Source organism: Pelobates fuscus, chromosome 1 (assembly GCF_036172605.1).
Source record: "Pelobates fuscus isolate aPelFus1 chromosome 1, aPelFus1.pri, whole genome shotgun sequence".
NCBI classification, from domain to species: domain Eukaryota; kingdom Metazoa; phylum Chordata; class Amphibia; order Anura; family Pelobatidae; genus Pelobates; species Pelobates fuscus.
In genome coordinates, this window is record NC_086317.1 from 327,973,646 (window position 1) to 327,986,859 (window position 13,214).

Consider the following 13,214-nt stretch of genomic DNA (forward strand, 5'->3'; position numbering starts at 1 on the left):
TTAAAATTTTGTAATCATTGTTTTATACAGTGGAGGCTAGTTCATAGGACCACCTGGAGCAGCATCCCACCAGTTTCTATGTGGGTAGAAAATTATATGCAGTAGTTTAGAAACACTAAGATTATTTTTCATTAGAACATGGGTCATCTAAAAAATGTTTTAGCCATTGCCTATGTGTGTGTCAAAATAAAAACAAATGTTTTTGTCTATTTAATTCTGAAATAGGTTTCAGTTTTGCAGGGACCTTCCCCCCATTGGTGGCTGTGTAGAGAAGCTTTTTTGAGAGCAAATGTCACATTGGGGTCTCTTCAGGCCCCCATCTTCATGCCTTCTCCGACCTTGCCGCGGATGCCATCTTTGACCACCTTCCCCTCCTTCTGGCATTCTTTCTGGACTTTGTCTCCCCCACTGAAATTAGTGATGGGAACGTGCTTGCGTCATCACGTTGACAATGCATACTATTATTTTGGCATCACTTTTGCAGAATTAAAAAATTACTACACTCTGATAGCTGTTTAAACTCATTTTAGCTTTTCTTCTATGCACTGTCATGGTTTCCTGCTACTGGTTGTAATATTCATTGGTTTTTCTGACATTGGCTTATTTTTCCACTATTTTCTGTTGTCTTTTTCTATTGTCCTTTGACTTGTCTTATCATATTCTTCTCATTCTGTCCTGTCCTTGGCTTGTCTCAGACTATTCCATTTGTGTTACTTCTGGCCACGTTAAAGCCCTATAATGCATTTTTTCACCTGTCCACTGTTTCTTCATATATTTAACTTATGCACTTAAGCAACTAGACATGTCAAAAAAATGGGACAGGTTTGAAATCTGTCCTGTTTCAGCAAGTTTTGCACATGCCCAATCTTCTTTAAGGAGGAATTTCAGAAGCCTCCCATTGAGTTAACATTCGGGCAGCAGAGTCAGCTGCCCATGAGAGGATACATTCTATTGGCCTCTCTATTCAGGAGTCATTATTGGCTAAAAGAAACACTGGGTGGGGTTACAGTACCCATAGAAGAATGAAAGAAGAAGCCATATTGAACATCATATTGATCGTACATCAGCAACAGCTGCTATGCCCTGTCAAATATAATTGTACAATATTACAATTTTCTCTCCCCCCCATAGCCTCAGAGTTTGTCTGAGGGCTGATTAAGCAAGGAAATTTACTAAAATACAGAAATATATATAAAGCCAGGAGAGCCTAGAAAGGTTAAAGTAAGAGAGTAAAAATTTTAGACATTTCTGACTGCACTGTGCTGCCTGTCACTAATAGTTTTAATAACTCCTACAGCACATTGCATAGTCTAGTGTCAGCTGCCCAAGACCCACCATCTTCTTTAAAGTGCTCAGTCACTCTGTAGCCAAGTGCGGAGACACTCATATTGTGGCTAGTTGAAAATTTGTGTTCCACTGTGGATGACTGGGGTTGTTACTCAGATTATGATTTCCATTTGTAATGACTGTTGCTTCTGTTATCCATGTCAGTTACTTCTTGGCTCCATATTACTACTGCAGATTACTTATATTGCCAACTGCAGCAGTAATAAAGCGTCTATCAGTATCCTGCTGCATTAACCCTCTGCATACTGTTTCAAAACAGCAGCAACATTCGCTAGAAAGCTGTAGTTATAATAGCAAGTGCATTACTGAAGATGGAATTAGAAAAGGAGGGCTAGAGAGCAGACACTAAACATAAAAAGTTGGAGCATAATGCAGAGACACTGTACTGTATGGGGATCTCTGCAATGCAGTTCTGTATATTCTATTACAGTGACCCTGTGTGAGATGGTTATGCTATCTCCTTATTATGCTCAGCTCTGTGTGTTATCTCTGTGTTTAATTTAGCTCTACCTGTGGTATGGGTATTTCTATAGTGCCCAGCTCTGGGTGCTTAATTGGTATCATTGTGTTGTGCCAAGTTCTGTGCATTGTATGGGTGTCTCAGTATTATGCTCAGCTCTGTGTATTGTATTAGTGTCTCCCTCTAGTACTGGGTTCTCTGTAGTTGTATGAGTATTTAAGTATTGTACCTCGTTTTATAACATAACAGATGTATAACATCAAAGTGGGTGATTGTGCTTTCAATTTACAGGTGGTCCTCATTTTATGACCTACCTGCTTTATGATGGCTCAAACTTTCGACAAGCTCTCTAGCATGATGATTCAATGGATTCCCCATTTAGAGAGCTGGTCTGTGTTCGGGGAATTTTCCCCGAACATAGATTTCAGCGCTTCCCTGTGCTATTTAGCTAATTTATATTTGGGGAAGTTTTCCCAAATATATATTCGCGGGATTCACCGCGCTAGTGAACTGGTCTATGTTTGGGGGAATTTCCCCCAACGTAGACCTGCTCTCTTGCGCATGCTCGCTAGCACATCCTTACTTACTGACCAATTTGTTTTACGACCGGGTCGGTAAGTGAGGACTGTCTGTAATAACAGACCAAAATACACCATGATCTAGCTTTAAAGGATCACTAAAATCACCCGGGTCACTTAATCTCAATGAAGTGGTCTGGGAGCAGTGGTATTGTCATTTTAACCTTCAATGGAAAATATTGCAGTTTTGCAGAAACTGTAATGCTTACATTGCAGGGTTAAACACACATCTAGCTGTTTAAAGTAAGCATTAAATTAAATGCGTTCCATTGCGAAGCATTGGATGCACTTGCATCATCAGGTCCCCAATTCACCTCTATATGCCTCCTGGGTGACATTGTGGAGGGGGAGAGGCGTGCAGCACTGGAAAAAAGGTAAGTAAAAGTTTTCAAAAATTCGTTTTATGACAAATGTGGGGGATGGGGAGGAAGGGTCTAACTTGGGACAGGTTTGTATTCCTAATGCTATAGTGTTCCTTTAAGTCCTCCTCAGATTAGTACTTAGTGGTACCCTTGTCATCAGGTAAAAAAGCACAGGATACTTTCTTATTACTATGTCTACATTTTAAAAAGTGCTTGTTTAAGTATTTAGTTCTACTGTGTTATTAAAAAAAAAATTTACTTTATGAAAAAAATACAGATTTTTTTTACATAATAGAATGACAATGTATTGGGTTACATTAATAGTGTACTTAGGTGATTTTTAAATTAGAATTAGCTGAATCTACACAATATTTACTGAAGCAAATGTTTTTCAGCTCAATTATATATACACACAAGTTGGCTTCAGTGCCCTAAGGTTTGCATAATTGGTTTTATATTCCATTCAGTTTAATGTTGGTGGGTAAAATCCAAATAGCTCTTCATTTAAATAGCTGTAGGCAAGCTAAGCAAAAATGCGGTTCTAATATGAGCACAGTTGGCTTCAGCATTCTGTTCTGTAAATATATAGTATGCAAATTGAGTGCATTGCTTTATATTTTACCTTAAAATGATAGCAGCTGAGATGATTTCTTTTAAACCAGAACATCATTTTCAAACATATTTTAAAATTCACAGCTCTTACCAATGTAGAGTAGATTGGGAGTTCCTTGTATGGATTGACAAGCAGCAGAATATTTCCAATGTAAGTCTGAAACAAAACAATCCAATAATCTCAAATTAAATACACACCTAAGTGTTCTATAAACAAAACAAAAAAAAATCTAAAAATAAAAAGTATTCTGTACACAGAAAGTTCAAACCATTTTTTTCAATAACTTCTTCTAATGCCACATAATGAACTGATCACAAAGATCAATATATGCTAAGGTATACAAGTCCAGTACAAATAAATAAATAATTTTAAAAGTGTGCAGTGCTCCAAAAAAATAAAATGAAAAATAAAAATCAAAAATCAAAAGAGAATTACTGAAATTGCTATACTATTTTTCTTTATGTAACATTAGGTTACCTGAAACTAACTGAATTGCTCTTTGTATTGTGAAAACATCAGTATTTTCTAATTTTGATTGCAGAGCTGGTCCCTGTAATAAACTATATCTGCCCCCCCTGCAATTGCACTAATTGGATAATCCCATAAGGGTTTATTCATTTGGTAAAATGAGGGGACTCTAGGGATTAATCCTTCCAGGGATCAACCCCTAATTAAAATGAATGGCTATTACTAACAAGTTCAAGAGATGCCCGGACTCCTGTGCAGATCTAATGACCCCTCAGGTTGTTAGAGGTCTCCAGGTTCCTAGCCACTCCCCCAATATATGTCCCTGCCTACCCTTGGTCATATTAAAGGGACACTATAGTCACCTGAACAACTCTATCTTAATGAAGCAGTTTTAGTGTATAGAACATGCCCCTGCAGCCTCACTGCTCAATCCTCTGCCATTTAGGAGTTAAATCCCTTTGTTTATGAACCCTAGTCACACCTCCCTGCATGTGACTTGCACAGCCTTCCATAAACACTTCCTGTAAAGAGGGCCCTATTTAGGCTTTCTTTATTGCAAGTTCTGTTTAAGATTTTTTTTATCCCCTGCTATGTTAATAGCTTGCTAGACCCTGCAAGAGCCTCCTGTATGTGATTGAAGTTCAATTTAGAGATTGAGATACAATAATTTAAGTTAAATTACATCTGTTTGAAAGTGAAACCAGTTTTTTTTCATGCAGGCTCTGTCAATCATAGCCAGGATAGGTGTGGCTAGGGCTGCATAAACAGAAACAAAGTGATTTAACTCCTAAATGACAGTGAATTGAGCAGTGAAATTGCAGCGGAATGATCTATACACTAAAACTGCTTTATTTAGCTAACGTAATTTAGGTGACTATAGTGTTCCTTTAATAAAAATGAGAAGGGGTGGAGGGTAAAAGTTAGTTATCATATAAACCTGTAAAAATAAAAGATTCTAATACTTACCATGGGAAGTCATTTCTTGTGTCATATATATGTCATTTATATATTTATTTATTTATCTCCTTGTGGTTGTTAGAGATTTTATATTTTAGAAGATTTCTAGCTACCAGCGGGAGGGATGGTAGATAGAGATTTTTGGAACCATGCCACACAGGCAACCATTGTATGGGCCTAGAAGACTGTGCATCTCCTGTACCTTTTCATATGGGCCATGGAATTAATCAACAATGGAATTAACTCTCAATGGTCCAGGAGGCTGGCCAATCAGGTCCCAATCAGCATTTATAACTCGGCATGGCATCGCAGTTTTTATTTCTTCCTATTAAGCACCTGGGTTCTGACAGGAACCTTTTACTAATTGGTGTTCCGGCAAAGTTACATCAATTAGTAAAATCATGAGAAGGTTGGTAAAGGTCATAGGGGACAGTGTGTTGGAATGTTTGTTTGCACAGTTCTGTTTGAGTAAGGAAGCAGGCAAAAATGTGTATGGTGTTTCCTGCCCTGGCACTGTGTGGGTTTGTACATGGGCTGGTAGTGCAACAAGAAATACCACCATTCAGACCATATTTCCATTTTTTTCTTTCTATGCGCTGGTGGCTTTTGAGTAAGAACTTAAAAGTAATCTGACAGGGGTAATATTGCATAACCTTGCAACCTTAGAAGTGAGTTATAAATTTAATTGTGCATGCTTTTATCATGGCAATATATTCTGTAAATTGATTCACACTATATGCCTGTATTCTCCTTTTTTTTTTTTTACATGTTACCTGGTTGATGATGGAACTTAAAGAGCCAGTTTAGGAACCATAACAACTTAATTTAAATTAAATTGCTATGGTGCCCTTTGGTGTCAGGAGGCCCCCAGGCTCACCTTTTCCAAGCCAGTTTTGTGAATGGGGAGTCACGGTCATTGGCTAAAAGCATCAGTTGTCCGCCAAGCAGTGGCGGCACTCTACACTTCCTGAAACTGAAAATTTAGAAGCCAGATGCCTCACAAAGGGGAGCTGAAATCAGTGCTGGAAACAACTTTGTGGTTAAACTTTTTTGAGAACGGTTTATTCCCTTCAGGTAAGAGTGAACCCAGTGGCCTTCTGGCACCATAGTAACATAATTTAGTTGAAGCTTTTTGGTGCCTGGAGTGCCCCTTTAATCTATAAGCAAAGGTAAGAGTGAACCCAGTGGCCTTCTGGCACCATAGTACCATCATTTAGTTGAAGCTTTTTGGTGCCTGGAGTGCCCCTTTAATTTATAAGCAAAGCACACTATATTAAAATATATTTTTTAATTGAAGTGCCTAAACACCAGTAATTATAACTATACTCTATGTATTGTATATGCTCAGTGCAGTCTCAATAAATATTATGTTTGCTCTTGACCTGTTGGTGTATTGAGAGACCAGGGCTCTCGTGGGGCAAATGGGGCAGCTGCCCTAGGCACCATTACTCCTGGGGGGCCCCAGAGCAGCTGCCCTGTGGGACGCGTTGCCTGCAATTTATTTGCGCAGCCTACCGGCAGTACAGCTGCACCAGCCAATACACTAAGGAGGCCCACTGGGTGGCCCATGCACTAAGGACTATCCGGTGGTCACATTTTAGCAGGGGCCCAGTCTGGTGCTGTGGCACTTTAACAGTGCGACCAGACTGTTTATGTTGGAGGAAGCCTGGTAGGAAGTGACAGCCACAAGTCACTTCCCCCCACACAGATCAGAGCCAAATGAGAGGGGAAAGGCAGAGAGGAGGGGGCCAGGCAGGGAGTGTCAGAGCCTTACTCCCAACTGCCTCAACCTGCCACTGGACCCCAGGGAAATCGTAATCCAGACAAAGATAAGAACATGGAGGGTGACTAAGTGTAAATATTGCATGTGTGTGTCAGTATGTATGTCTGTGTGTGTGTGTTTATGTGGCAGTGTATGTGTTTATTATTATTATTATTACTATGTTATTATTTATATAGCGCCAACAAATTCCACAGCGCTTTACAGTGGTTGAACGAACAAACATGTAGTTGTAACCAGAAAAGTTGGGCACACAGGAACAGAGGGATTGAGGGCCCTGCTCAATGAGCTTACATGCTAGAGGGAGTGGGGTAAAGTGACACAAAAGGTAAGGATAGTATTAGACTAATGACTGTTGCAAGAGAGAAATCAGTCAGGAGCTATTAGCAGTTTAAATGATACGCTTTTATGAATAAGTGGGTTTTTAATGATTTTTGAAGGAGTGGAGACTGGGTGAGCATCTAGTGGAGAAGGGAAGTGAGTGCAACAGGAACAGTGTAGCCCTCGAGAAATCTTGAAGGCGAGCATCAGAGATGGGAGTACGGAAATAAGATAGACGTAAGTCTTCAGCAGAGCGTAAGGGCCTAGACGGGACATACTTGTGTATTAGGGAGGATAGATAGGTGGGAGCAGCATTATGTAGAGATTTGAAAGCAAGAACCAGAATTTTAAATTGAGCCCTATATCTTACAGGAGACCAATGTAGGGACTGACAGAAGGGTGAGGACTGGGAGGTGCAGGCGGACAGTATATGTGTATACATCTCAGCATTTAAACACTACACACAAATAGACACAAATAGACCCCTGCATTCAAACTTTAACACTACATACAAGCACACCCCTTCATTGAAACATCAACACGACATACAAAAATACTTCTGTGTTAAACACCCTAAAATGTATAAAAAATACACCCTTGCATTTAAAAATCAACACTACTCATACACAGGGACGTTTTAGCCGCGAGGCAAACAAGGCATTTGCCGTGGGCGGCATTTTCCAGGGTGTAACGGACCGTTTCACTTACAAGAGGATAAAACCCAGTTTAGGCGATAATCCCCTTTTCCATAGACCAGCAGCTACTGCAGCACCAATCTCCCGGACTGCAAACTGTACAAATCTTCCAACTCCCGAACTGGAAACACACGAACCCTGGAATAGCTGAACAGGAAAAGCATATAATCCGCTTACACTCCTGGCAGTCAGCATACAATCCAATTCCCCCCAAAACGAGACGACACATCGGTTTGAGGGTCAAGCAGAATCTCAGGTCTGGAACACCCAGCCTGGTTTTTATTACGGTTGTGCACATACAGGACACACCCAGGGGGAGGCATAAAACAACCAATCAAGCAACAGTACAACCCACACATAAGCAATTAACATAATTATTACATACAGTAAAAATACAGTTTCCACACATACTCTGTAACTTTAAAACCATACATCACATTCACATAAAAATACATATCCACAATCAATCCATTCAGGGGAACAACATATTAAAAATTGTCATGAATCAGACCAGGGGTTCAAAAGTTAGTAAAAGTATCTTTTGGGCCCTGGCTGGCAGCATGGCAAAATCTGGCTCAAACAGTAAAAGTAAAACATCCCCACAATGCATCATGGCTTCCTCCCTTCTGCCCTGGAGATAATTGGAGAAGTAATCCAATTATCTCCCAGGTCAAAGACAAAACTCCATTACACATGTGGGGACCTAAATACAGGATTATGTTTTAAAATATATAAAGTTACTTTTTATACATTAAACACAGACATGTAACATATCCCCAGATAGCTCAGGTCTGCGTGCACATTATTAGGTGAATGGCACGCAGACCACACAAATACAGTTTAATTGCCATGGAGCCAAAGTCTTTCCCATAGTCTTTCATTATATGAATAGGCTCCACGGCATAGCTATCTGGGGGTATCACTGCTCACACAGGGCAAGTACCGAATGGCCCCACTGTGTTTAAAGGGCCAGAATGAGTGACATGCACTCTGTTAGGGCCGAATACATTTTGTAAAAGGGCCCAATCTCCCAGGGCCATAGTCCAAAGGCAAGAGGCGGGCAAGCAGCCCCCTCCAAGGACACGTGGCGAGGTCGGTTTCGCCACACAGGGGGCGGCAAAAAACACCGCCCCCAAATGCCATGGGCAAATGCCTTGTTAGCCTTGCGGCTAACAGACGGGCTGGCGGCGCCGGTGGGCGGCTGGCAAGGGAGCACTTCCTCTGAGCTGTCTGCTCAGCTCCCTCGCGCGCCGCAGAGTGCGGCTGGGAGCCGGAATATGACGTAATTTTCCCTGCTCCCAGCCGGACTCTGCGGCGCGCCAGGGAGCTGAGAGGACAGCTCAGGGGGAGCTCTCCCTCGCCAGCCGCCCGCCCGCCAGTGCCGCCCGCCCAGCAGCCACTGGACCACCAGGGAGAAAGAGACCCCCCCCCCAGCATTCCCAAAGGTAAGGAGGCTGGGGGGAGGTTAAATTAAAAATAAAATGTGTTAGTGTGTGTGTGTGTCTGACTGTGTGTGTGTTTGCCTGTTAGTGTGAGTGTGTGTGTCTGACTGTGTGTGTGTTTGCCTGTTAGGGTGAGTGTGTGTGTCTGTTAGTGAGTGTGTGTGTCTCTGACTGTGTGTGTCTGTTTGTGTATGTGTGTGTGTGTGTGTCTGACTGTGTGTGTCTCTGACTGTGTGTGTCTCTGACTGTGTGTGTTTTTGTCTGTTAGTGAGTGTGTGTGTGTCTCTGACTGTGTGTGTGTCTGCTAGTGAGTGAGTGTGTGTCTGTTAGTGTGTGTGTCTGTTAGTGTGTGTGTCTGTTAGTGAGTGTGTGTCTATAAGTGCGAGTGTGTTTGCCTGTGAGTGTGCATCTGTTAGTGTGTGTTTTTGTTAGCCAGTTTATGCATATCTGTCAGTGTGTGTGTGTGTGTGTGTGTGTATTTAGAAGGCGGGGCGGGGGGAAGGATTGGGTGAGGGTGGCGCGTGGGGGGGGCGTCTGAGTTTTGTCCGGCCTAGGGCAGCACAAAGCCAGGATACACCACTGCTCATACATGCATGCTTGCATTCAAACACCAATACCACATACAAATACACCCATACATTCACACAAACATACATCATACAAATACATGCTCAGTGCTAAACACAATCCTGAAAGCATTGGAAAATGTAAAGCCCCAGCTGTCAAAGCATTGTTGGAGCTGCACGACAGATGGGGATCAGCTCTTTGGCCACCCTTGTGATAAGTTCTTGCACCAGGCCCTCTCTACTTTAGTACCGCCACTAAGTTGGGGTGTGATTGGGGGAGGGCAGGGCCAGGGGGCCCAAGCTAATGCTTGCCCAAGGTCCATTCAATACTAAAAGACGGCCCTGTGAGAGACCATATACTATTGTGTTTTCAGAAATGTAAAATATAAAAATATAATTGGATTTTATGATACTGTAAAACAATAACAATTAATATTTTATACATTTCCTGTCGACAGGTTTTAATTAAACATATATGTATTTATAAATGTTCTGGGATTTGCTTAGAAGTAAGGCTTGAAAACTCTCACCTCATCTTTTTTACAAATGTTATTTATGTGCAAAAAACTATTTATGGCCATGCTACACATTTATTGTGTCATATTTCTCAATTTCCTGTCAGCTGTTTTATGTGTGAGAAACTCCACATTTCATACAGCTACCGGGTGATTTCATTACTAACTGAGAAAAAATTAGCTATCTGTCAGGTGAAATAAAACCAGCATTATTCTATATTTTATTACTTCCTTGCAACTGACAGCTCACATCAATCTTCTAATAAGACACTGTCCTGTAGGGTTTACATGGTTTATTCCTATTAAGTTGGGTGGTAGTTCACTAAAAAGAAGCATCAATATATATATGTACTTCATTCTATGTGTCTGTAAGGTAAAAAAAGGCCACCTAATAGACTTTATTACAGTGTATGGTGTACAGTGAAAATGAGTGTAGTGATTTGTGATCCCTTTTGAACTTACATATAAAGAGCATGGTTTTATGGCGATTGCTTCATAAGCCTACATAATTACACATAATCCCTATTCCTTCTTTATAACCTCCTTGATTTTCTTGAGTGAGGTCCCTTGAGTGATACAAAACTGACCACCCTGACTTACTGAAAATGGTAATGAAAGAAAAACTAAGAATTTAGTTGTGAAAAAATATATATATTCTCTTATCACAGCTATTGTCATGAGTTTAAAACTCTCTGACTTTTTAAAAAAACATTTTGGGGACAAATGCTCAATTCCTGTTAAATCCAACACTATACATTTCTTACGCAATTCTATTGTATGTTTCTAATTGAGATGTCTCTAAACAGTAATTCTGAAATATTGAAACAATAAATAGGTGGACTTCATGAACAAATTGATTATTAATTCAAGGGAGCATTTAGTCCAATAATATGTTCCTCAATAAATGATTAAACATTCTTGTAAAGGTAAATGCATGTTTATGTACTTTTCGAAGTAAATGAGTACTACTAGAATCTGAGCACAGATACACTTGATCAACGAAGCAGTAATCTTGACTTTACAGAGGTTATATATCACACAGGGATTTATTTGACACAAAGTTTCACCTTGAATGAGGCATAACACATTGATGAAAGCTTAGTTAACCAAAATGTCATCTAAGATTATTTTTAGAATATCCACTTAATTGCAAAGAGCAAAATAACTTGCTGAAAAACATGAGCAAGTATAAATAGCAGAATAATCCATGCATATGATGTTAATTGTCATTGACAGTGGCAAAGTAGATCACTCATACAAGGAATTGTATTGCTCATACTGTATAACCTAGAATCTGATTGCTCAGGTTGCATTGCAAGCTTAATGAAAGGAAAACTACCTTACTAACTTATTGCATTTCTTGATTTGTTGTCATAACTAGGATCAGAGAAAATGTACTGGCCAACACTGAACATTTTTACTACCTTTCTGGGTAAATGTTTAGGTGGATGTTTTTACACTTTTTTTAATGCCACATTAATATATCTGATTCTGGGGGTGGAGACAAACTTTCAAGCGGAGCGGTCGTGTGGTGCACGTTCTCGTGACTCTCTGACCATTTTGGGGGTGCTAATCACGGACAGAGAGCAATTTTACTTTCTAACAGTGTGCTATGCTGGTGGGGAAGTCCCAGACAAGCAAAAAGACTTTCTCCATCAGTTTACCCCACCCGGAGCCGGAGAAATCCAGTCGTGGCCTGTTGCTGATGGAGCTGGGGAGAGGTGGCTGATCTCCCCACTCTCCACCTCCTGATCCCTCTTTGCAGTTCTCCTACCCCCTCCCTCTTTGGACCACCGTGGAATATCCCGGTCCCCATAGGCCTTGCCTCCTGACCCAAACTAAGCAACAAAGCAGAGAACAGAGACAAGCTGCAAAATCTGCAAAATGAGTAGACCAGAACGCCTAGCATGTTTCTGTGTTTCAACAACAACAACAAAAAATTAGTTAGACAGTTACACCAGGAGTATACCTACATTATTGTCAGATGTCTGTTTGCTATAACTCCTTTTTATAACTCCTTTTTTCCTTTCTGTACCATGTTACATATTGTCTCAATAAAAATAGATTTAAAAAAAAAATTTGATCCCCTATATTTGATGTTCAATTTAAATGTATTTAGAATTCCCAACAACTCACACAATGAATAACCATATGGGCCTTCATTACCTCTCTTCACTCTAATCTTACTCTGAACTATTACATAAGTTTTTAACCCCTTAAGGACACATGGCATGTGTGACATGTCATGATTCCCTTTTATTCCAGAAGTCTGGTCCTTAAGGGGTTAATCGCAAATCTGTAACAGACACACTACCCAACTCATTTAAAGATGGAATATTTGAATGCTTGCAGATACATATCTAATTTACTTACATATATTTGATTGTTACTAAACCGTTTTTGAATTTCATACAACAGGCTGCTATCTGTTAGCTCACTCAAGGTTGCCAAGTCATCATTTGGAGCTGCAGGCATTAATTTGATCTGAAAAAAAAAAACATGTTTCATTTTGTGCAGCCTAAATAAAATATACAAACTGTTGGTAAAAGATACCAAAATTCCTATTTGCACCATTTTTAAAATCGCTGCTATATTGGAAAGTTCAAAAATAATTGACAAGGCAGACAATTACCGCAAAATATTGTTTTAAATATCTTGCACATCAGTAATGGAAATGAGGAAAATTATTTATTTTAGAAAAATCTTTCTACTAAGCATTTTTAAAGATTTAATTAAAGATGAGCAAAATAGTTTGTCATATCACCATGAATAGTAATTTTAGACAGAGCTAAAAAGGAGGAAAAACAGACACAACTCTGCTAAAAATAAAACCTCATATTTAAAATGTATTCTTGATAAGCAAATGTTAAAGGGACTCTATAGTCACCATATAAAAGCAAGAAAGACAGGTCCCCCAGCCTTCCTTCTTGCTTTTATATGTACTTTCATTTATTAAAAATAAATTTCGAGGTGTTTTTATATTAAAAACTTACCTCCGTTCCAGCGCCGAGCTCCCCGCTAGGCCGCGCCCCCTTTTTCGTCAAAATGACGAAATCGCGGGGCCCAATGGGACGGCTTCGCGCTGCACCAATCGCGTTCTTCATAGAGCG

General features: G+C 40.1%; 1 protein-coding gene across 1 annotated transcript in view; it reads right to left on the bottom strand.

Annotated features, from left to right (window-relative positions):
- The window catches only part of MYO16 (myosin XVI), a 312,032-nt gene that overhangs the window by 163,350 nt on the left and 135,468 nt on the right, over positions 1-13,214 (bottom strand). The window contains exons 11-12 of the mRNA XM_063459903.1: positions 12,478-12,588; positions 3,451-3,516 (exon numbers count right to left, since the gene is read on the bottom strand). Coding sequence (XP_063315973.1) covers positions 3,451-3,516; positions 12,478-12,588 — 177 coding nt within the window. The remainder of the gene's footprint in view (positions 1-3,450; positions 3,517-12,477; positions 12,589-13,214) is intronic.